This window comes from Ranitomeya variabilis, chromosome 3, assembly GCF_051348905.1.
Source record: "Ranitomeya variabilis isolate aRanVar5 chromosome 3, aRanVar5.hap1, whole genome shotgun sequence".
Lineage (NCBI taxonomy): Eukaryota > Metazoa > Chordata > Amphibia > Anura > Dendrobatidae > Ranitomeya > Ranitomeya variabilis.
The window spans coordinates 120,924,310-120,950,884 of NC_135234.1; the positions used below are offsets into that span (position 1 = coordinate 120,924,310).

General features: G+C 42.8%; 1 protein-coding gene across 11 annotated transcripts in view; it reads right to left on the minus strand.

Annotated features, from left to right (window-relative positions):
- Positions 1–26,575, minus strand: part of CNKSR2 (connector enhancer of kinase suppressor of Ras 2) — a 547,735-nt gene that overhangs the window by 62,349 nt on the left and 458,811 nt on the right. For all 11 annotated transcript variants that reach the window (XM_077294613.1, XM_077294618.1, XM_077294612.1 and 8 more), the window contains 4 exons: positions 20,937–21,008; positions 9,270–9,337; positions 7,465–7,565; positions 2,555–3,083 (listed from right to left, as the gene is read on the minus strand). In XM_077294613.1, coding sequence (XP_077150728.1) covers positions 2,555–3,083; positions 7,465–7,565; positions 9,270–9,337; positions 20,937–21,008 — 770 coding nt within the window. The remainder of the gene's footprint in view (positions 1–2,554; positions 3,084–7,464; positions 7,566–9,269; positions 9,338–20,936; positions 21,009–26,575) is intronic.

The following is a 26,575-nucleotide window of genomic DNA, read 5'->3' on the forward strand; positions in this document are numbered from 1 at the left end:
GTCACTTTCAGAGTTTTTTTACCAATAGGAAACAATGGGTGAGTGCAAAAATGAAGCAAAGATGCAGCAAAAACCGCGGGTATCAGTTTTTGCTGAGTTTTTGCTGCAAAATCCTAAGGTAATTAAATCATGATTTTTGGGGGCCACTAAACTTTATCAACAAGCACAAGAGAAAACAAAAAGCAGCAATAAAAATGCAGGAAAACCTGCTTTTTCTGAGAAGTTTCTTTACTGCCAAGAGAGCAATTTTGCCTGCGGAAAAAAATGGAGCAAAAACGCAGGTGAGGACAGTACTTATTGGAGAAGGGAACAATTACTAATAACCTATACATGGAAGAAGAGACTTTGTGGATGTAGTCTCTTATGTTTGTCCTGGACTAGACACAAAAGTAAATATAACTAAAAGCTCCCACACACAGAGTAAAGTACGCTGGTAACCACGGTAAACATCGGGTTACTAAGCGCGGCCCTGCGCTTAGGAACCCGATGTTTACCCTGGTTACAAGTGAACGCATCGCTGGATCGCTGTCACACACAACGATCCAGCGATGACAGCGGGAGATCCAGTGACGAAATAAAGTTTCAAACGATGTGCTACGACGTACGATTCTCAGCGGGGTCCCTGATCGCAGTAGCGTGTCAGACACTGCGATATCGTATGGATATCGCTGGAACGTCACGGATCGTACCGTCGTAGCGACCAAAGTGCCACTGTGTGACAGTACCCTAATGCTGGCTGAACCCACCCACATCGACGGATTTGGCCAACACTCTAATGTGTATGGGTGCACGGGCCAACTGGTCAACGGGGAAGGTTTTTCAATCGGGCATGTTTGATTTTGGACTGCTAATTGCTCTCCTGGAGATAGGCCACCAGCACAGATTGCTCTCTCAAAAAGGACACAGAGGAGCACTGTGTAAGAGAGAGATGGACAATCTGCTAAAGCATTGTTTGGCTGACAGCCATCTAATATATAAGACCAGTTTAAAACCCCCTACTCACTACCGCAATCATAGTTCTAATGGTCAGCTCTACTATGACTTTAAGGGCTCATACTCGGATGAGTCTAACACCTCAATACCCGTCACTGTACCCGGCATTCAGGAGCGGAGCGTGCGGCTGCATGTATTGCTATGCAGCCGCACGGTCCGATCTGAGTGCCGGGTACAGTGCCGGGTATTGACGTGCGAGACTCATCCGAGTTTCTCGCATGTGAGAATGAGCCCTTGGTTTGTGAATGCAGCTCCCCCACTCAAGAAAAGTCTGCCCCAGCACTAACTATTTAAGTTGTCCCCTTTGTGATTGAACAAAGTGCTCAATAAGATTGCACCCACAGAGTGTGACCAGCACAGAGCTAGGACAAGAAGATGAATAATCAGAGTCCAACTTAGTGCTACAGCGACAAAGTGAAGCCCAGAGACCTAGGGAGGTTATGAAGTTGCGTAAACCACTGTGCCTTAAGTCTCAATCAGTGCCTTCTTCTCTGCCCTAACCCACCCGGAATAGAGACATTACACTTTTCCTACACCTTAACCCTTTATCTGACCTAGACCACTAGAAATGCTACCAGACACATTAAGCCCTCAACCACCAAGAATCTTTACATGGATTCCTTAACTATCAGACCAGTAGGGATTTCGGTATGTATACGCATTTCACTAGACACTAAATACATCTTTTTACCTAATATATAATCTAAGACTATGAATCTGGTCCTGCTGGCAGATTATTGGGCTCTACATACTGTAATTTACTGTACAGTCTAGTGCTCTGCTAGTTCATTTTTATGCAATTTGTCCTGGAGAACCCATTAAATCTCAATCAATAATTCTATGTTACTAAAATCAGTAGGCTTCTATGTATCATGTATGAAAAAACATTGTCAAAGCTCATACACCTGCCTACTTGAAAAAAATATCTGTACAGAATGAACACATTGATCCACAGAAAACATAGCAACATAGGTAGTTAGCTTGAAGCTTAAACATACAGTATATAGCACATAAAAACATCAAATGAGAGACATTGGCCTGAACGGGCTGCCGTGTGCTTTGTGGAGACATGGGACACTCACATATGTATAGATGTGGAAGATGCATTCTGAGTCTGGGTTGGAAGTTTAGAGGAAAACTTCTATGTATGGAAACACTAAATGACACCAATACACTGTTTACTGCGGGGTCCTCTCAAACTGTGGGAATTTCAATTCTTTGCTATAAAAAGATCGGTTTCCTACAAAGAGAATCCATTACCTGGAGTAAAGGAGAATGTAAATGTAAATGCTGGGGAGAATGGCTGCTATTACCTCCTGGAGGCGGCTATAATCATGTAATGAATCACTTCCCGAGCATTGTGCTCGTTGCGATTACCAAGTGCCTACTGTAAGACTGTAAGAAGATGTAAGGACAGGCTGTGGAGCTCCTATTGTAGCTATTTGTTTATTTGAGGTATGGGGAGCCATGACGTGTTTAGTTCATTCATATGTCTCTATTTGATGCATTAAGTACAACTACGTTGGCATCCTTTGTACTCGGGAACAATAAGTGCACTTACTGGCTTCGTCCGGTCTTTCTGGATCCTGGGAAGTACATTCCTCTTCCGTTTCTTCTTTCTGAAGAAGTTCTGTTGGTTCCAGTATACTTACTGGGGAAAGAGGAGCACAATGGCTCAGGCCTGCATCTCTCGGTAGTGTAAAACTGCGTGGCTTTGGCCCACTGCTACTTAGTACTTGTAATCTGTTCCCTTCTACTAAAGGAAAAGGGCCATAATGGTCCTGTTGATGGCATTTTGGAGCTGGGAGTGTGGACTGCCGCCTGTGATCTGGAGATGCCACTCCTGGTTCAGTGAAAACAGAGTCCTCAAGAGGAAGAGTCTGAAGGTAATGAAGTCCTGAGCTGGTTAATGGCGTTTCAATTAAATCTTGCCAAGATCGTCTCTGGCTGGCAGTTTTGCGCACTGGAGAATCAATGGTGCTTCCTGCTGGTTCCTGACGGTAATCCTCATGGGAAGAATGGGACTGTGAGGTTTCGGTGGAGGATAATCTGCCGTGTTTCTGTTCCACAAAAGGGCTTGCACATGACATCTAGAAAACAAACAAGGGAGAAAACAAAATAAGAGAAAACAAACCTCAATATATAAATGTACTTGAACAACATTTTTAAAAAGTTACATTTAGAAAAATTTTATAAGAGCATATGGAATTTACTAATATACTTTTATTTCTAAAGGTGGCCCAATCTGAAGCGATCAGCAGTCATCCAGGCTCCACTTTCAGCTTAGACTTCCTTTGTTGGAATGTCATTAGTGTGGTGTGTAAAGAGCGGATGCCTGATTGGCCTATGTTCATAGCTAAATCTATGACACAGATCACTGATGACATACTGACACTGACAACTCTTTCCTGTGTAGGGCACAGAGGCCGGAGTGTAGCTCTCAAAAGCGACCACTGAAGTTACCTAAAGGGTATGTGCACACGTCAGGATTTCTTGCAGAAATTTCCTGAAGAAAACCGGAAATTTTCTGCAAGAAATCCGCATTTTTTTTTGCGTTTTTTTTCTGTTTTTTTAGCATTTTGCAAGCAAAATTAGCTTGCAGAATGCTAAAGTTTTCCAAGCAATCTGTAGCATCGCTTGGAAAACTGACAGGTTGGTCACACTTGTCAAACATAGTGTTTGACAAGTGTGACCAACTTTTTACTATAGATGCTGCCTATGCAGCATCTATAATAAAAGATAGAATGTTTAAAAATAATTTTAAAAAAATAAAAAAAATGGTTATACTCACCTGCAGACAGCGGATCTCCTCAGCGGCGTCCGTTCCTATAGATGCTGTGTGTGTGCAGGACCTTCCATGACGTCGCGGTCACGTAAGCGGTCACATGACCGGTCTCGCGACCAATCACAAGACCGCGACGTCATCGCAGGTCCTTCACCGCACACCAGCTATAGGAACCGAAGCGGCAGCGTGCATCAGAGAGGCGGGAAGACTCCGGGGGCCATCGAAGGTGAGTATATGACTATTTTTTATTTTAATTCTTTTTTTTTACCAATTATATGGTGCCCAGTGCGTGGAGGAGAGTCTCCTCTCCTCCACCCTGGGTACCAACCGCACATAATCTGCTTACTTCCCGCATGGTGTGCACAGCCCCGTGTGGGAAGTAAGCAGATCAATGCACTCCTAGGTGTGCGGAATCCCCGCAATTCCGCATTTTTAATGAACATGTTGCTTTTTTTTCCGCGATGCGATTTTTTCGCGGAAAAAAATGTAACATTTGCACAAAAAATGCGGAATACACTGTAAATAATAGGAGGCATATGTTAGCGTTTTTTTCGCGTTTTTATGACGTTTTTATAGCGGAAAAACGCGAAAAAAACGTGAAAAATACTGGACGTGTGCACATGGCCTTAAAGTCATGGCTCCTTTGTCACAAAAAATAAAAAATAAGGGTGTTCCTAAGTTCATTATATTAGGAAGAGATGTAAAAGTTTTTTTAATTTTTTTTCCCAGTGGACTTATAAAAAAAAAAAATAGTAAAAAACCTAAAGTCTCATTATAGCATTAGAAACTATAAAAAGAAATGCATTGTGAAGCCTCTCTTCCCTTTTCTTCTCTTAGCTTAAATTTTAGGAATTTCTTTATTTTTTGTTTTTCAGACTATATGAAGCATTTACAATAATACAGCGACTTGCAAAAGTATTCACCCTCTCCCCACCTTGGCTTTTTATCTACTTTGTTTAAGTATGTGTTTAAATATTTTTGTATTCAGATTTGTGTGTGATGCATCAGCACTAAATAGTGTAAGTTGGTGAAGTGAGAAAAATATAGGTAAAAAAATTAATTTATGGAATCAAATAACTAAAAATTGGCATGTGCATATGTATTCAGCACTTGTGCATATGTATTCAGCACTTTTGCTATGTAGTCCCTAAACATTTTTGGTACAAGAAATTACCTTCAAAAGTCACATGCTTAGTGAAAGGAAGTCCCTCTGTATGTAATCTAAGTGTCATATGGTCTGTCAGTATACTGTATACACCTTCTCTGAATGGACACAGAGGCTGCAACACTATTAAGCAAGAGGCACCACTAACCAAACACCACCATGAAGACCAAGGAGAGCTCCAAATGAGTCAGGGACCAAGCTGTTGTCAGGGTTGGGTTATCAAAAAATATCCCAATCTCTGATGATCCTCCGGAGCACAATCAAATCCATTATCAAATGGAAAGAACATGGTACCACAACAAACAATGCCAAGAGAGGCCTGCACGCCAAAACTCAAACTAGGCAGGGATGGCATTAATCGGAGAGGCAGCACAGAGACCAGAGGTAACCCTAAAGGGGCTACAGAGTTCCTAAGCAGAAACTGGAGTATCTGTCCATATGATCACAATAAGCCGTACACTCCATAGAGGTAGCATTTATGGAAGGGTGGAAAAAAACTAAGTAGAATGTTAAACCAAGGTTCAAAAACTGAACAAAACCAAAAAAAAACCTTGCAGCATCTGTCTATCTAAGCCTCCTGATGAGCCACATTGGTGAAACGCGTCGAGGCGTTTGAATACATCAGAAATGATAAGTACCCGGCTACTATGACTGTTATATATACATATTATAGAATGGGGTCACAGTTATGCATCAATACCGTACCCATATCTCCTGCCTGAAGCCTAGGTGTCTGGCCATAAAAAAGCTGTTGGGGCCATATCGTGTGTGAGACACCTTTTGGTGATTAGTAGAACTTGTAGGGCTTGCTCTTAGGGCTAGCCGACGTGGAGTGGGGGCACCATATCCGCTTCACAGTAGGGTGCCAACCCCCAGTGGCAGGCAGGAGTCAGATTGGCAGGGAGCAGTCTTAGCGAGGTACTTGGTGTGTGTTTAGCACTGTTTGTTGCACTTTATGGTATTGTGTCTTGCACCCTTATCACACTGATGTATAGCTGCCATCAATGCCCTGAAATATTAGTTGGCAAGATATTCCTTTACCCATTTCTGTCAGAATGATGGCATAAATGCACCACATTGTATATAGATGACAAACAGGAGTAATAGTGGATAGCCGACGTTGAGCGGGGGCGCCTATCTCGTTTATTTGTCTAGGGTGCCAACCTCCGCTGCAAGGCAGGGCAATTTAGGATACACAGTGTAAGGGGCAGCTTCAGTCCAGCACGGTTGCTTGTGTGTTGATTGTTAGTGTCTTATGTTTTTAGAGATACGAATAAATAATTGGTTTTATCTAGGATCTGAATATACAAGGTTTTTTTTTTTTTTTTGGTTTTGTTCAGTTTATGGAAGAGTGGGCAGAAAAAAGCCTTTACTTAAACACAGAAAATATAAGACTCTCCAAGGGTATATAGGAAGTGCTGTGGTCAGATGAGACCAAAATTTAACTTATTGGCCAACAAGGTAAACGCTATGTCTGGCACAAAATCAATGCAGCTCATCACCCCAATAACACCATGCCCACAGTGAAACATAGTGGTGGTAGCATCAAGCTGTGGTGATGTTTTTCAGCAGCAGGGACAGGGAAAATGGTCCAAGTCAAAGGGAAGATGGATGGTGTGAAACACAGGGATATTCTTTAGCAAAAATCTGTTTCAGTCTGTCAGTGAATTGAGACCACCTTCCAACAAGACAATGACCCAAAGCTTACTGCTAAAACAACACTCAAGTGGTTTAAGGGGAAACATGGAAATGTTTTGGAGTGGCCTAGTCAAAGCCCAGATTTTAATACAATTGAGAATCTATCAGACTTGAAGATTGCTGTTCACCAGAAGAAACGATCTAACTTGAAGGAGCTGGAGTAGTTTTTCCTTGAGGAATGGACAAAAATCTCAGTGGCAAGATGTGGAAAGCTCATAGAGACTTATCCAAAGCGAATTGCAGCTGTAATTGCTGCAAAATGAGGCTCTACAAAGTACTGACTTTAGGGGGTTGAATAGTTGTGCACACTGAAGGTTTCAGTAATTTTGTCTAATTTGTTATGTGCCTCACAATAAAAAGAAAATTAACTGTTCACAGTTGTAGGCATGTTCTTTACATGAACTGATGCAAACCCCCCAAAACAGTGACATTCTAGGTTGTGATGTGGCAAAACATGAAAAAATGTCAAGGGGAGGGGGGGGGGGGGACTTTGCAAACCACTGTAATAGAAAGAAAGTTTAGAAATGTAAATAATGAAGATGACATGTCACTATAATATCCCCAAACACGAGATTAAAAATTGGGATGAGATTATAGATATATCAATATCAGAGCAGGACATGGCACACAGGATTTCCACATTTCCTGCCAGGTGGATGAAACTGTATAATTCAAGCACACTGTGCAAAACAGATACATTATGTTATATATTATATCATATCATGACATCAATGAGGAAGTCACAGCATTTTAGCTATTCACCCCTTCTTCCTTCCCCCTTCTTGAACTGATCTGTGTAAAAATCTATGAATATATTACTTACTGTTGCAGGTCTGGGGTAAGTGTCATATGGTGGTGGGGGGCTGTCTTGTTTTGGAGTTGATGGAGTTTCTGCCTCTTCTTGGTCACTTTCACTCCAGTAGTCTGCAAGACATAGAAATTCACAACACATGGTTTATTATAAAGACAGGTTCTAAGGATTTTTTTGTTTACATACAGTGGAACTTCTCTAATAGATTGGTGCTCTGAGAAGACCACCCATGGTCTGCAGTGTAGGTGCTGTACACTGGCCATTTTCTACGAGAGCACAACCCTTCCAGAAGCCCATTGCTCATTGCAATTTTGCGGATTTTGACTCAAAGAACAACACCGAATGTTAATTATGCCATTTATCATTTTTAATTGCATTAATAGCATTTAAGTGAACATATTACATAGCAAGGGGGCTAGAAGTAGACAATAGAAGAATTTTCATCAAAGAAAGCTGAAAATATGATTAATTTACATAAGCGAGTGTTCAACTTTATATAAAAAAAGACCAATAATTATTTTTTTAAAACATTTAAAAAGTTGCTCCTTTAGCTGTTTTTCTTCTTTAAAGGTAGAATGCTTTAGATATAGAACATGGCAGCTTAAATGCCATGACTTGTGCCCACACTCCCTAAGAGGGCTGTGGCTATTCAGCTGCTTAAAGCCAGAAAAGAAGCTGGACTGTAGAAAATAAAAACAAGGAATGACACCCCCAACTTACTAGGAATCTCTCAGAAGGATCAACCCCCTAAAGCCCGACCTTTATATTTTCTATTTGTTGCTGCATTCCAAAGAAATCTGAATTTTAATTAATATGTAAATGAGGTGTTAAGTGCCCTGGGCGGGACATAGCATTTCCCACTCCTCTACTTTTTTAAGGTTGTTTCCCTGCCACTACCTGCCTATTTAGCTTGACTGTGTGATGTCAGGTGCCAGGCAAGTGAGCCAACAATCAAGTGGAAGAGGCTGGTAGTGGGAACGAAACAACCTTAGGAGGCAGAAGCTTGGGAAGGGTTCTGTCCCACCCAGGGCACTCTCTGGATGTGTTGCGGCTGTCGAACAGCCGCGAGACTTGCAGCCGTGGGGACTCGGACATATTTTTCGAGCACGCCGAAGACACACTGTTAGCACACGAGCATGTTCGGCTAACACCTTATCGGAGCACATTCACCGATCACTAGTAGCTACATGTCATGAAATCCTGGCAGCTTATGTAGACCACAGAATGAATGAAAATCAGCTCAAATAATTCCAGTTCCCTGTATTTGCACATCTGGCCAATGCAGATTATTGCATTCTGCCCTTGGACAGCACGTTGAAGTGTAGCAGTAAACAGAATACGCTTTGGTACACAAGGCACCGGTTATTTCTGTCCAGCACACATTAGTTGACCACCCACACATGTCCAAATGCCACATTATCTTGCAGGCAACATCTATTTTTATGTACAGACCAAAACGTTTAGATAAACTGTGCGGTTTTATTTCTGTATCAGAAGAAATAAATGTTTTTGTTTGTTTTTTTGCTTTATACATTGAACGCTATAATAGGATTGGTTGCGCAGGAAACGTTAATTCTTTGCTTAGGCAAAATATGCTTAAAATACACGAATATGAGAAGCAACAAGAATTTAAGTGTTCCTCTTAAAGAGACTCAGATTAGAACACAGGCTCTGTTTGTTTTTTCCAGAAACAGAGCCATCTTTCTCCTTGGTGGTATCTGGTATTGTTCATCAGCCCCGTTAACATGAAATAGGGCAGAACTTCAATACCAGACACAGGTAGGATAGGTCAGCGTCGGTCCATAGACTATGTTCACCTTGATCTTGCTTGATCCGCTCTCTCTCTGCAAAACCGGAAGCAGCAAGGTTAACTCGACTAATCCACCTGAAAAAGAAAAACAATTGAATGTGTACTGCCAGTTGTATTCATGGAAGTAAAAAAATGTGTTTTACAGATTTATATGATATATTCTACTAATACTATTTTTATAGTGACATACATTGCCAGTTACGGTATGTTACTATTTGCCTTTATATAAAAAAGCACAGAATGGTCAATCTCAAAAGTGAAGTCTTATCATTAGCTGGAATAAACCCATGTAGAAGATTTTACGATGAGTCGTATAAATAATGGCTTATAAGCAAATTACACTGATAAGAGTTTTGAAAATAAGCTGGTAAGTGCTGTATGCATCAACGTCACCTTGTACGACAAAATCTGTACAACACAAGCCACAGAATTGAATTCTTTCCACCAAAGCCAGAAAGACAATGATACCGTACATTAGTTTTATTACAAGATTGAGGGTATAGAGATGCCATTATTGAACTAATGAGTGACAAGGAGTTGTCCTTGCCCCTTAAAGGGAACCTGTCAGTAGGATCAACCCAAGTCATCTGTATGGACATGCAGGTCATGGAAGGTTAAATAAAATGATACCTTGATATCTACACTCAGACGTCTTATTTAAGAGAATTCCACATTTTTCTTAATATGTAAAAGAGCTGTTAAGATCCTTTGGCCGGACATAGCCATCTCTGAGAATCTGCCACCAGCGATTATTATAAATGAAAGAAGGATTTACCAGTGTGAGACATGTAGATCAGAAAGCAGACTGTCAGTCATTACATGTCTCACGCTGGTAACACCCTATTTCATTTAAAATAAGTTCTGGAGGCAGATTCTCAGTGAGATCTATAACCGGCCTATTTATTTACTCACTTACATACTATGAAAAACGTGGATTTTTCTTTAATGAGACTTCAATGTATCATTTTATTCAGCTTCCTATGATCTACATGCCAATATAGACGGCTTAGAATGGTTGATCCTACTGTCAGATTCACTTTCATAAAAGTATACATTTTTTGAAATACAAGTCCCTGATTTGTCTATTTCTGTAAAGTTGTTGAGATTTTTATTTGTATTTAATATTACAGTAATTTAGGCCTAATGTCCAAAGGAAAACGTTGCTAAAGGTGCCTATACACTTTATAGAGCTGTTCCCTGACCCCAGTTCAGCCGACAGCCATCTCTCTGGAAAGCCACACACATGGATTTTGGCTTCACTGAGCATTCATGTGTTTTTAAAGGGCCACTGTCACCCCCCTCCAGCCGTTATAAACTAAAAGAGCCACCTTGTGCAGCAGTAATGCTGCAGTCTAACAAGGTGGCTCTTTTAGTTTTTGATTCAGTTATTCCTTCAATAAAGCGTTTTAAAATTTGTACAAAATAACCTGTCCTTAGACCTGGAGGCGGTCCGAAGCCTCCTCTGTGAATCTCCCAACGGCCGTCACTCTTCTCTTCTGGGGATGTGGTCGCCGCCCCCTGCGCGCTGTTTCTTCTTAAATCCGGCGCCTGCGCTGTGCGTGCCTGCCTGGGGCAGGCGCAGTCTTCATTGTCCTTCATAGCTCAGATGCAGGGTGCCTGACTGCGCCTGTGCGGGCAGTGTGGCCACCCTGTTGCTGAATCCCCACCCCGCACTGTGTTATTCATTATGCACAGTGCGGGGCTGGGGTTCCTGGGCATGCGCACTGCGCTGTTCAGACGCTCCCCCAGCTCCCTCGCCTTCCAGCGTTGCCGGAATATACAGGTTTCCTTGCCAGCGTTTGGAATGAAGCAGCCGCAAATAACAACGCTGGAAGGCGGGGGAGCTGGGGGAGCGTCTGAGCTGGGGGAGCGTCTGAGCTGGAGGAGCGTCTGAACAGCGCAGTGCGCATGCCCAGGAACCCCAGCCCCGCACTGTGCATAATGAATAACACAGTGCGGGGTGGGGATTCAGCAACAGGGTGGCCACACTGCCCGCACAGGCGCAGTCAGGCACCCTGCATCTGACCTATGACGGACAATGAAGACTGCGCCTGCACCAGGCAGGCACGCACAGCGCAGGCGCCGGATTTAAGAAGAAACAGCGCGCAGGGGGCGGCGACCACATCCCCAGAAGAGAAGAGTGACGGCAGTTGGGAGATTCACAGAGGAGGCTTCGGACCGCCTCCAGGTCTAAGGACAGGTAGTTAGGGCAAATTTTAAAATGCTTTATTGAGGGAATAACTGAATCAAAAACTAAAAGAGCCACCTTGTTAGACTGCCGAATTACTGCTGCATAAGGTGGCTCTTTTAGTTTATAACGGCTGGAGGGGGGTGACAGTGGCCCTTTAATGGAGAGAAGGGAGTTAGTCACTGCAAAACACCTCCAATAGCAGCTTTTCTACTAGAAGAACTAATGTTGAGTAAATTCAGATGATCAGATGGTTCAGACATCTATATTCTGATTTGTATGGGGTCTCTATCCAGTCGTTGTGCCCAGAGGATCACTCACCCAGAATTATACTATATCCATCATATGCAAGAACCCAGAGGATCGTGACAACCAGTACTAGACGTCTTACTAATTAGGGGATATAGAATTGTGCTGAATCACATGAAATTGTAAAAATAATTTTTCCTCTTGATAAAGTAAATTAAAGAAAACTTGTTAGGTTGCTGTGTCTGAAGGCAGCAAAAATACCGACAGGCATGCTAATTTCAGCAGTCTGAGTTTTTTGATAACTCACATTTTATAGGAGTTTTCCTCTTTAAAAATAAATTACTTAAAAAAACCCAAAAAAACTAAGCTCTACTTACCTTCCATTGATCCATAGCTGTTTGGCTGCAGCTGTGACATCACAACCTAACCACCAATGTAGATGGCCCTACCTCTGAGTCCAGTGATTGGCTGAAATGTTGGCGCAACATGATGTCACCACTGCAGCCAAACAACACAGACCGGGGTAGCGGCAGAGACACAGTGATAGACCCGAAGAGGGCAAATAAAGCTCAGTTTGCTTTTGTATGGATAACTGAGCCTTTTGGAAAAGGATTTTTAAAAAGTGATAATGCTTTAATATTTACAACACACAGTCAGCACTGCAAACAAAGAGTCCAATGTATTTATGATATGTATCAGCTGCTGATTGACAGGTTTCTTCCTATTAATGTGCACAGGGAGAAAGCTGTCAGTTGGCATCTGGAGGATAAATGGTAAAAGCTTGTATATGGATACAGGAACTGTGTCATCCTTTACAGCGAAAGTTCTCTGGCCAAACACTGCACATTAACATATAAGTGACAAAGCTCTGATACAGAATAATAACAACGTGACAGTTTCCCTTTGAGGCAATTAAATAGAGTTTCAACCCCCAAACTATTTACATGGACATGCAGATCTTCAAAGACAAATATAGCAATACCTTTACATGGCCAGTCCATTCCTCCATTCAAATCAGCATTTGAACTGATATGCAAATGAGGATAAAGAACTATTTGTAGATCTGAAACCCCTGTCACTCCAGCTCTATTTCCCATCCAGTGCTGCCTCCTCCTACTTGACCGATAGCTCTTTTGACTGAAGTAACACAGAATAGAGAATATAATAGAGCCGGAGTGACAGAGGCTTCAAATCCACAAAAAAAGCTCTTCACACTAATTTGTATATCAATTTAAACATGGACTTCTCAGTGACTGAGGAATAGACTGGCCATGTGAAGGTATCGCTGGACTTGTCTTTGAAAGCGCTACATGCACATATAGTTTTGGGAGGGGGTGAAATCCTGCTAATGTCTACCCTTGTAAGAAAAAGGAGCTTACTAGGTTTGTGCATCTGAAACTCACATGTAGTATACTTTGTCTACACATACAATATACTGCAATGCTCCTTAGTTCAAGATGTTGCCGTGCACCTCATCTAATATTCAAGCTTCCAAATTTCACGTTTACGTGGATAAAATACACTTATGATTCCTGCTTCACTTTTTGAGATAAAAGTGTGGAGGACTTGAATACTTTCAAAATGACATGTTAAATAGTTTTCTCAAAGTCAAACGTGTTGGCACAGAGATGAAGCAGGCTTAATCGGGATAAAGCACGGTGTTCTGTGTTGAACAGCTTGTTCCATGGGCTCTGCTGATATTAATGAGCAATCTTCGATGAATTTGCAAGTCATGTTCAGACTATTTGAAGGAAAGGAGATCTCAGCTGTTCCGATGTTTTGGCTGGAGTGGTCTCTGTCATATGACAGCTTTTGGCAGTTGTTGCTGCCAGCCAATAGGATCTTGTTACAGGTCATATCCCGGTAATAAACTATGTACTGCTGGGTGCATGAAAAACAAAGCAAGTTCATCCAAAGTGCACTTCATTGCCAGTATTATAAATAGTAGTTGTATTGTTAAAGGCAGACAAAGAAGGAAATGACAGAATTCATTCGCTTCAAAGGTTTCATGTTTCCTACCATCTGGCATGTTAGATCTTGGAAAGAAATAGTTGGAACAAGTTATGTAGTAAATTAATGATGATAATAGTAGCAGAAGAAATAATAATAATAATAATAATAATAATAATAAAAAAGAGGTTTGTACTGCCCCACAAGGGAACAGGAGAATTCCCCGGTCGGTGGTCCCCAGTGTAGTGGGCTTCCCCACAACCCCACCCACCTACGTGAGCAGTAGCCCGCACAATATACTTGACTCTCTGCACAGGCAAGGGCAGCACCTCATCATTCATTTATCAAACCACCTAGTTTACAGAGAAGCACAGGCAAATTTGGGAATGATGGTGATGTAATATTTGTATCCAGCTGAACAGTGGGCCCCCAGAGTCAATGTCCCTGGTGGGCCCTTTGCATCCTTCACTCATAACACATGGCTAGAAAGCAAACCATGGTATTAAGTCTACCTACATATAATGTGTAGGTCCTCCTTATGCCACCACGACATGAGATATATTGCGATTTCTTCCATAAAGACTTTAGCAGTAAGGCCTTTACCTTTTCAGATGGGGTCACCATGAATCATATTTGTTTAACTATTTCAGCAATTTATGCCGCACTAGTTCTTTTGTACGATCAAATCCAATGACTGTCATCTCACTCTCATCAAGCCTTGGCCTTCCATAATGCTGTTGCCAGTTCACCAATGGACTTGGCTTGCCCCATGTTTGGCACATGCGAACACCTGCATTATGGGAAAAACCTGCGCTTTGGAAATGCCTTGACCGATTAGTATAGGCTAGTTATTACAATTTATGGTTGAAACCGCTTAGATACTTCATATTTGCCCAATTTTTTCTGCTTCCAAGACATATGGTGCTATTATCACATGATATTTAATGATATGCATTTCCCAGAGTGGTTTTAAAGGACTTGAACAGAGGGACTGTACATACTATATGTGTGAACACTGCTCCACCAACACACTATAAAATACGTATATTTTCTCAAAGGGAACGTGCCAGCTGATACAGGTTTCTCAATCCAAGGCAGGATATATCAGACACTGACTGTATGATTTCAGCCATATATGTATAACTCTTTAATGCTGTGGCGTTTCTTAAAAAAAAAAGTTAAAAAGAAGCTGGGGACATAGGCGCGTGGGAGACTAGTCGGTCAGGTGGGTCCCTGATGGCTTGTCCTCACCGCTGCCCTGGAGTGACAGTTCTCTCCCCATACACATATGTATAGAGAGACTTGTCAGTCACTGCCAACAGGAGGGGAGAAGACTCCAGGGACCCGACTGTTAGTGTCCCGTGTGGCTCGGTCTTCGGCAGGTATTAAATTATGTTGTTCTCTGAAATGTCGTAGCGTTTCAGAGTTAAACATATATGGCTGAAATCATACAGCCATGGTCAGCTACACACGGGCCATGGACCGGGCAGCATATATCAGCTGTCAGGTTCCCTGTAATATGCAGGTGACTTCAAGATATATTTTGTGACGGTTGTGAAGGTTGCGACTAGAGATGGGTGGATCTTTTAAAATTCAACTAATTTTCCTCAAAAATTGATTTGCAGAAAATACATTTGCACAAATTTTAATACTGGAAAGTTTGTAATTGCTCACAAAACACAAGTTAGGGGGAAGAGAGAAAGACAACCCAACTGGTCATAAGAGCGTACATTATACAGGAGAGAGAGGACCCTGCTGATTAAAAGTGCTTACACTCTACAGGCAACAGAGAGAGAGAGAGTGGACCATGATGGCCATAAGAGCTTACACACTACAGGTGAGAGAGTTAGGACCATGATGACCATAAGAGCTTATACTCTACAAGTGAGAGAGTTAGGACCATGATGACCATAAGAGCTTATACTCTACAAGTGAGAGAGTTAGGACCATGATGACCATAAAAGCTTACACTCTAGAGGTGAGAGAGAGAGGACCATGATGTCCATAAGAGCTTACACTCTATAGGTGAGAGAGTTAGGACCATGATGACCATAAGAGCTTACACTCTAGAGGTGAGAGAGTTCAGACCATGATGACCATAAGAGCTTACACACTACAGGTGAGAGAGTTAGGACCATGATGACCATAAGAGCTTATACTCTAGAGGTGAGAGAGAGAGGACCATGATGTCCATAAGAGCTTACACTCTATAGGTGAGAGAGTTAGGACCATGATGACCATAAGAGCTTACACTCTAGAGGTGAGAGAGTTAGGACCATGATGACCATAAGAGCTTACACTCTAGAGGTGAGAGAGTTCAGACCATGATGACCATAAGAGCTTACACTCTAGAGGTGAGAGAGAGAGGACCATGATGTCCAAAGGAGCTTACACTCTATAGGTGAGAGAGTTAGGACCATGATGACCATAAGAGCTTACACTCTAGAGGTGAGAGAGTTCAGACCATGATGCCCATAAGAGCTTACACTCTAGAGGTGAGAGAGTTAGGACCATGATGACCATAAGAGCTTACACTCTATTGGTGAGAGAGAGAGAGAGAGAGAGAGAGAGAGAGAGGACCATGATGTCCATAAGAGGTGAGAGAGTTAGGACCATGATGACCATAAGAGCTTACACTCTATTGGTGAGAGAGAGAGAGAGAGAGGACCATGATGTCCATAAGAGGTGAGAGAGTTAGGACCATGATGACCATAAGAGCTTACACTCTAGAGGTGAGAGAGTTAGGACCATGATGACCATAAGAGCTTACACTCTATAGGTGAGAGAGTAAGGACCACGCTGACCCAGGTACTGACACCAATGTACAAGATATGATAATCTACTAGATGTCATTGCTGCAGGGTTTTGTGGGGAGGCCCGCACGGCCACACAAAAGGACATTAGCCCTCTCTTTTATAATTAGGCAGTGTGGGAAATGGGGCCAGGCAAGTTTTTTTTTTTTGCAAATTGAATCTGAAAGTATTTTAATTTGCGTGAAACTGCTAATTCCAGAAAATTTGACTCAAACTCGATCCTCCACGGATAAATTCACTCATCTCTAGTTGCTACCAAAGCCAGAAACTAAATCAGAAAACATGAACACACACTAAAAAAATTACACCAAGTATCTGACCAGTACTGAATAGTTTCAATGTGAAAATTTTAATACTTATTAAAAGGAATGCATCAGCAGGTTTTTGAATGATGTAGGGACAGAGGCCTCGATTCCAGTAATCTATCACTTAGTTTAGTGGGTGCGATAGAATCACAGTTTTCTTTGCTGTAGATCTAGAATAGTTCACAATGTTGACCCTGTGTACTCCCACCCACATCACTGATTAACAGCTTTTTGTGTATAATGTATAGTAACAGAGAGCTGCTAATCAGTGCTGTGGGTGTAGTTGGACTATGAGGCACAAGACCAGTTGTCCTCTAGTGATAATCTCCTGCCCATAAAACACTTATTGTACAGGGTGGGCCATTTATTTGGATACACTTAAAGAAATTGGGAATGGTTGGTGATATCAACTTACTGTTTGTGGCCCATTAGTATATGGGAGGGGCGAAAGTTTTCAAGATGGGTGGTGACCATGGCGGCCATTTTGAAGTTAGCCATTTTGGATCCAACTTTATTTTTTCAATGGGAAGAGGATCATGTGACACATCAAACTTATTGAGAATTTCACAAGAAAAACAATGGTGTGCTTGGTTTTAACATAACTTTATTCTTTCATGAGTTATTTACAAGTTTATGACCACTTATAAAATGTGTTCAAAGTGCTGTCCATTGTGTTGGATTATCAATGCAACCCTCTTCTCTCACTCTTGACACACAGACAGCAACACCGCAGAAGAAATGCTAGTCTAAGGGGGTCAGATTCCTTGTAGGAATGCTTGGACCGGACACCCATAATGTGGTGGTGCACCATCTTGCTGGAAAAACTCAGGGAATGTGCCATCTTCAGTGCATAAAGAGGGCAACACATCATCATGTAGCAATTTCAAATATCCAGTGGCATTGAGGTTTCCATTGATGAAGAATGGCCCCGCTATCTTTGTACCCCATACATCACACCATACCATCAATTATGGATGTCGGGTCCGAAGCATTCCTACATGAACAGTTTCCTGGAAAGTGGATTGGTCATCGTGGGTCAGTTGAATGGCCACCAAGGTCTCCCGATCTGCCCCCTTAGACTTTTACCTTTGGGGTCATCTGAAGGCAATTGTCTATGCTGTGAAAATACGAGATGTGCAGCATCTGAAACAATGGATACTGGAAGCCTGTGCTAGCATTTCTTCTGTGGTGTTGCTATCAGTGTGTCAAGAGTGGGAGAAGAGGGTTGCACTGACAATCCAACACAATGGGCAGACCTTTGAACACATTTTATAAGTGGTCAAAAACTTGTAGATAACTCATGAAAGAATAAAGTTACATTAAAACCAAGCACACCATTGTTTTTCTTGTGAAATTCTCAATAAGTTTGATGTGTCACATGACCCTCTTCCCATTAAAAAAATTAAAGTTGGATCCAAAATGGCTGACTTCAAAATGGCCGCCATGATCACCACCCATCTTGAAAAGTTTCCCCCCTCCCGTATACTAATGTGCCACAAACAGTAAGTTGATATCACCAACCATTCCCATTTTGTTTAGGTGTATCCATATAAATGGCCACCCTGTATTTAAACAGGAAACCACAGACTTTAAAGTGACATATTGCTGGAATCAGGGTCTCTGACTCTACATCATGGTGCTCTGATATTATATAGCAAAGACCTGATGATATATTCCCTTTAACCTGTTTAAGATGTTGAAAATGCTAAATAGATGAGTACATTCAGAGTGTTCAGCACAATAGATGTTCCTGCGAGGTTACAGGAGACATTGGCAATTTAGTAGTAATTAATAGAATACTTAATGACTCATTGATTATATAACCACTTGGAAACACATGGGTATGGTCCTTACAGCCACAAGTGTTCATATAATGAATGAGAAAAAATGATGGCAACAAAGGCTTACAACCATACTTTACACATGCTGTCAGTAAGAGCGAGTTCATTGATGAGGATGTCATGAGGCAGAACTCATTGTCTAAGGCTTGTGCTGGAGGTCTTGTGAAAACAGTAAAGCAATGTCCTTGATGTGAAATATGCACGTGGAGAGTTCTGGACCTATCGCAACACATCCATGGGATAAGAATTCCCCATTGGGTTTGTAGCCTCCTATTATGACGTGCTTCCATAAATAAACCCATGAGTGTTGATTTTCAACTTTTGGTGATTCTTTTTATAGAAGTTAATATTTAGATGCTATAGATGATTTTTAGCTCTGGGGGTTTGTAATGAAATTACCACAAAGAACAGTTTGGTCTCCATGTGCTTTCAATCATCTCGGTCTCCTCACACCGAAAAGTACAATCAGGTTCTCATTCATCATGTACTATTAGGGAAACAACTGATTAAAATCAGCTTCATTCTGCGGCAAATGCACTGCCAAGATCATAGGGTGTTATATGATGGATGAAAAGAAGAAGAATTATTCAGCATAACCAAGGCAAAAAAAAAATAAAAAAATTCAACAAAAAATATTTATAAGAATATTACAAAATAAAAAAATATAACAGTTTAAAGGGGTTCTTTTAGGATACGTTCACATTTGCGTTGTTGGGCGCAGCGTCGTCGACGCATACCGACGCATGCGTCATGCGCCCCTATCTTTAACATGGGGGGCGCATGGACATGCGCCGCTATGCGTTGTACTGCGTTTTACGACGCATGCGTCATATAGACGCACAAGACAGGGCACAGGGGACGCTACTTGTAGCGTTTTCCCTGCGCCAAAAGTCCCGACCTGTAGGATCTTATGACAACGCATGCGTCCCAAAACGCTGCGTTGTGTACATGTGTTGTTGGTTGCGTCGCCGACGCTGCGCCCAACATCGCAAATGTGAACGTAGCCTTAGAACGTAATAAAATGACCCCATGACATAACTCAAATGGCAGCCTATCCTAGTCATGTGTCAGGATGTGTTGAAGGATGTGTAAGAAGCAAAGCTAGTGCCTCAAATCTCAGAAGCCAAGTATAGTAAGCACAAATAGCTCCCTGAATCGAGGAGAAAGGTTGTGTAATCAGAAGATATATATCTTCTCCTCGGCTGATAAAGGATTTTTTCTCCAGTCTCTGTCCTCCCTGTGCTGTCAGTCAGCCCAGTAGATGATTTATTTCTTCTGATGTCACAGCCCTTTTCCTCGCTGAGTGAGGTATGTGTGCTTCAGAGGTAGCTCATCTGTCATTGAGCCATGTATTGGGAGCTGTGTTTTTTCAGACTGCAGCCCGTCCTGACACGAGACTTGGACACATTGCTGTTTATGTGATGGGGTCATTTTATGATATTTGTGGGGAAACCCTTTAAATCATCCCTCTATTCCCAATTAAAGGGGTTGTCCATTACTAGGACAATCGCTTCTCAATCTAAGTGTTTGGCCTCGATAAAATAAAAAAAGCTTATACTCCTCTCCTGTTCCAGCGCTGTCAGTACTCGCGGTCCCGAGGCTCTCTAGCGGCTATGAAATGTAGTGCCCATTCAGCGGTGGCGTCACTATCCCTTCCTTCGTTCGAAATGAACATGAAGAGGAAGTCAGAGAGCAGCTGCAGCCCGGACTTCTCATGTTCAATTCGACAGAAAGCGGGGACAGTGACACCAGCGCTGACTGGGCGCAGGACACCCCGTGTCATGCAACTGAACGAGAGCTCCGGGATCGCGAGTGCCGACACCGCTGAAATGGCGCCAGCACGAAAGGTAAGTAAAAAAAAATGTCATTTTATGTCTCATAGGAGTTAATGTGTGCTAAATGATATAGGATGTATTTGATTAGAGCAGTGTTCCCCAACTCCAGTCCTCAAGAGCCACCAACAGGTCGTGTTTTCAGGATTTCCTTAGTATTTCACAGGTGATGAAATTCCTGCCTGTGTAGGTGATGCAATTATCACCTGTGCAATACTAAGGAAATCTTGAAAACATGACCTGTTGGTGGCTCTTGACGACCGGAGTTGGGGAGCACTGGATTAGAGAGTGCCTATAGTCAATTCACTTCAAAAGAATAAAAGAAATTGTGATGAAATGAGTGGTAGTCGCATAATTATGCCAGACAAATATTTTAACAGCCCTGATATGAGGTCAGCGTGAGCTAGAAACTCCACCTTTGTGCCGAAAAATCAACTCTTAAACCTAAGAATAGGCGGCCATCGAAATAACACAAATATGTGACATGTTTCATTACCTGTTCATATCATCTGAATTGTCAGCAGCAAAGTAGAAGCTTTTGATCTTGGGATGACATGCTTTAAAGGCACTACAAAACAGAGAGAAAATATGTCACACACAGAAACAAGGCAGCCATTCCACTGTATACCCAACCAAAAAGAATTAGTAAGCAATTAATTATTTGGTCAATTCCTCATACTGCTCAAAATTAAGTAAAGAAATGTTCACAGTCATTGATTACTTACAGCTCCGATTCCAAGGCCTACATGGTCCCTACAGGTCTCTGCTTCCTGGTCCTGTCCTTGACAAACCGAAAATTGACAGTAATGTCCGCTCAGCAAATCGCTGGCTGAGAAGTCACTGCTCTGACCAGAGTTAACTGGGTATTTACGTTCAGAATTCAAAATCGGAAATGAATGTGAATAGAAGTAGAAATCTCTCTATGATATTACCCATATATAGGATTTAGCGGCTAGTGTACATGTCAAAAGCTTTGCACACCAATGCAAGTGAATGGTGAAGTTCAGATGCATGTTTGTACATACAGACCGATGGTCTTTGTGTATAAAAATCACAGCATGCACTATGATCCATTTTTTTGGGTTAGGCTAGCTAATGGCCCAGATTAATCAAGACCAGAAATTTTCTTGATAGTCTTGGAAAGGTGGAGTTTAGGAGCCACACACTTCAGATTCAATAAGGGGTGTACACCTCGTGCTGCATCTGGAGCGTCCGATGAGCGGTCTGCACCACTTGTGTGCCACACCAGAAATCTCACTCCACTGTGACTGGAATGAGATTTCTTGCCACATCTCATCATGAATTACATACGTTATGGTGTCATACCTCCGCCATGCCCCAGCTCTGTCCATTTTGCCAGATCTTGGAGGAACGGTCATGTAAGCGCCAAAAGATGCTAAATTAATGCCTAACATGAAATTTTGCAACTTTTCAAAGTTATTTATGCCACAATTATCGCTAAATTGCTTTGATTTATCAGGGCCAAAAGGTACATAAAAAAGTATGCAAATCCCATCCACACGGCATCCATTTGTAACCGATCCGTTACAATTGGTAAGAGAGGAAACTGTCTTTGGCCTTATATAGTTCTAGGTTGAAAAAAGATCTCGGTCCATCAAACTCAGCTTTCCTCCACCAAGTGTTTTTTTGTGACTAAATTAACGATAACCCGCAATATTATGTGTATTGAGGAAAGCATCCAGCTCTTTTTTGTAAGCAGTTATGGTCTCTGCCATTACCATCTCTTGTGGTCGGGCATTCCACATTTTGACTGCTCTAACTGTAAAGAACCCTTTCCTGTTTAGCTGCCGGAATCGCCTTTCTTCCACCTGTAATGAGTGCCCCCTAGTCCTCAGTCTGGTACTTGGAAGTCATGTACCAGTCCTTTGTATTGACCACACATATATTTATACATATACATGAAATCAGGCGCGGACTGGGCCGGGTTGCAAAGGGGCATGTGCCCCCCGGGCCGGTCACCAAGCAGCTGATTCGGGCTGCTGGTGGCCGGCGCTGTATTCTCTATGTCCTGACAGCGGCCTCACAGTGGAGCAGACACGCCCCCTGCCCCCTGTGTGCGGCCGGCCGGCTGCTGAGGAAGAGGGAACACTGCTGCGTGTAACTGCTGGAGATCTGCATGTGGCCGGCTCACACATCAGTGAGTACCTTCAGCTCTGTGTGCGGTGAGGAGATGGACGCTGCTGCTCACCTCCTGATTAGTCCGGGGCCGGTCCCTATAGTATCAGTGGCCGCTCTGCTGATGCTCACAGATTTATTGCAGGAGTCTGAACTTTCACCCTGTCAGTGCCAGGTCATCGGCTCCAGAGTTACCAGACTGCTGGAAAGTTCAGTCTCCTGCAATAAATCTCCCTATACTGAGAGTGAGCAGAGACTGTCTACAGAACCCAGCACTGGAGTGATCACGCCTGAACCTGGTGACTGGACATCACATGCTATATACATGGCCCCGTATATATACAGTGCATGTATGGCCAGGGCCAGGTGCAGGATTGATCCATCCAGTGTATATAACATTGTGTACCTGTGCCTATAGTATATCCCTATCGGGCGTAACTACAGAGGTTGCAGCGGGGCCCAGAGTGCTAAGGGGCCCCTAAGCACGCTGAGCTACAAAATGGGCCGCCGGCCCTCTAAATCCTCTGCACAGACCCTGGTGCGTGCTCTCTTGGTGAACGCGCTGTCCAAGGCCGTGGCGGCCCACATGAGCACGGCCCTCGTTCTTGCTTGCGTACATGGCTGCCGCCTTTGTCAGTGAGGGAAAACAGGAGAGCGCACGCACCAGGGCCTGTGCAAAGGTTTGAAAAGGCCGCCACCGCGCGCAGAGATGCCTGAGCCTTACTGTGTCTGACCCTGGCCAGAACCAGTGTCAGAGAACAGTGCTCTCCTCACCAATCCCTGGCCTGCATCTGCTCCACATCCTCCGCACCTCCGATGCTGGCTGGACAGTGGACCCTCCTCATCCTCCCCTATCTCAGATGAGACCCAAGATGAAAACTTTTTTTATGTATATGCAGCATTTGCAGTTTGACCTGTCTAATGTATATTGACTGTTGTATATGCAATATATAAGTGATACTGCGATTATATACCGCAGTAGCAGTATCACCTATATAATGTATGTACAGCAGTCTATATACATTATATAGGTGAAACTGCGGTACATACATTATATAGGTGATACCACTGTGTGTAATATACTGCGACCGCTGTGTATAGCCCATATAGGTCAGCCGCAGTGTATATATGTGTGTGTGTATATATATATATATATATATATATATATATATATATATATATATACACACACACAGAACGCCTGGCCTATATGGGCTATACATAGCGGTCTCAGTATATTACACACAGTGGTATCACCTATATAATGTACGTACCGCAGTCGCAGTTTCACCTATATAATGTGTGAGTGAGTGTGTGTGTCTATGTATGTATGTGTATATATATATGTGTGTGTGTGTCTATGTATGTATGTGTTTGTGTGTATATACATATATATGTGTGTGTCTGTCTATGTGTGTATGTGTGTGTAATTATGCGTGTCTATGTTGTATATGTGTGTGTGTGTGTGTGTGTGTGTGTGTGTGTGTGTGTGTGTGTGTGTGTGTGTGTGTGTGTATGTATATGTATATATATATATATATATATATATATATATATATATATATATATATATATATATATATATATATATATATATATATATATATATAATTATACACACCACTTATTTTTCGGATTATAAGAGGCTCCGGATTATAAGACGCACCCCAAATAATAAGAAAAAAATATTTTTTAATAAAATAGTGGTGCTTCTTATAATCCATGCGTCTTATTGCTTACTGGGAGTAGTGGGTGCAGTGAAGGGGGGTCTCAGGGTCGTTGCTGGAGGAGGCAGGAGTGGGGTGATGCTGCAGGCCAGGATGAGGGGGGCTCTGATGAGCGACGTGATGGTGTGGGGGGTCTTGTGCTGGTGCATGTCCGATGCTGCTGCCGGGTGTCTCTGGGTGCCTGGCGGTTGCTGGCCGGTGCTGCGGGTGTCTCCGGGGCCCAGCAGTGCTGCGTGGGTGTCCGGCGCTGCCATTTTGCGACAGGCCAGAGCCCCGGAAATTCCACGGTTCCCTGTGTGTGTGCAGTGGACTCCGAGAATATGGCCAAGAATATGGGCTAATAAAGAGTCCATTGCTTAAAGGGATTGTCTCCCACTAGGACAACCTCGTCTTAAACTGAATGTTCGGCCCCGATACATTAATAAAGCCTATACTCACCTGCCGTGCCGCGCCGTTCCCACAGTGGCTGTTATGTGGTGTTATGCCACATGTTGCCTGGAACCAATCAGTGCTGGTGTCACTGTCTCTGCCTTCAGACAAACTGAACATGAAGAGGAAGTGCAGGATGAGCTGCTTAATCCCGGACGTCCTCTTCATGTTCAGTTTGTGCGAAGATTGAGACAGTGACACCAGCACTGATTGGTTCCGGGCATCACATGTCATAACACCACATCACAGCCACTGTGGGAACGGCGCGGCACAGGAGGTGAGTATAGGCTTTATTAATTTATCGGGGCCGAACATTTAGGGGTTGTCCTAGTAGTGGACAAGCCCTTAAATATTTGGTGCTGCTCAGTTATATATATATATATATATATATATATATTGCTTGCGTGGTGTAAATCTAAGTATCTGTGTATATACACTGCACAGTACCACTCCTCCTGTATATACACTGCACAGTACCACTCCTCCTGTATATACACTGCACAGTACCCTCCTCCTGTCCTGTATATATACACTACACAGTACCACTCCTCCTGTTTATATACACTGCACAGTACCACTCCTCCTGTCCTGTATATATACACTGCACAGTACCACTCCTCCTGTCCTGTATATATACACTGCACAGTACCACTCCTCCTGTATATACACTGCACAGTACCCTCCACCTGTCCTGTATATATACACTGCACAGTACCACTCCTCCTGTATATACACTGCACAGTACCACTCCACCTGTCCTGTATATATACACTGCACAGTACCACTCCTCCTGTATATACACTGCACAGTACCCTCCACCTGTCCTGTATATATACACTGCACAGTACCACTCCTCCTGTATATATACACCGCATAGTACCACTCCACCTGTCCTGTATATATACACTGCACAGTACCATTCCTCCTGTCCTGTATATATACACTGCACAGTACCACTCCTCCTGTCCTGTATATATACACTGCACAGTACCATTCCTCCTGTCCTGTATATATACACTGCACAGTACCACTCCTCGTGTATATATACACTGCACAGTACCACTCCTCCTGTATATACACTGCACAGTACCCTCCACCTGTCCTGTATATATACACTGCACAGTACCACTCCTCCTGTCCTGTATATATACACTGCACAGTACCACTCCTCCTGTATATATACACTGCACAGTACCACTCCTCCTGTATATATACACTGCACAGTACCACTCCTCCTGTATATACACTGCACAGTACCCTCCACCTGTCCTGTATATATACACTGCACAGTACCACTCCTCCTGTCCTGTATATATACACTGCACAGTACCATTCCTCCTGTCCTGTATATATACACTGCACAGTACCACTCCTCCTGTATATATACACTGCACAGTACCACTCCTCCTGTATATACACTGCACAGTACCCTCCACCTGTCCTGTATATATACACTGCACAGTACCACTCCTCCTGTCCTGTATATATACACTGCACAGTACCCTCCACCTGTCCTGTATATATACACTGCACAGTACCACTCCTCCTGTATATACACTGCACAGTACCACTCCACCTGTCCTGTATATATACACTGCACAGTACCATTCCTCCTGTCCTGTATATATACACTGCACAGTACCACTCCTCGTGTATATATACACTGCACAGTACCACTCCTCCTGTATATACACTGCACAGTACCCTCCACCTGTCCTGTATATATACACTGCACAGTACCATTCCTCCTGTCCTGTATATGTACACTGCACAGTACCACTCCTCCTGTGTATATATACACTGCACAGTACCACTCCTCCTGTGTATATATACACTGCACAGT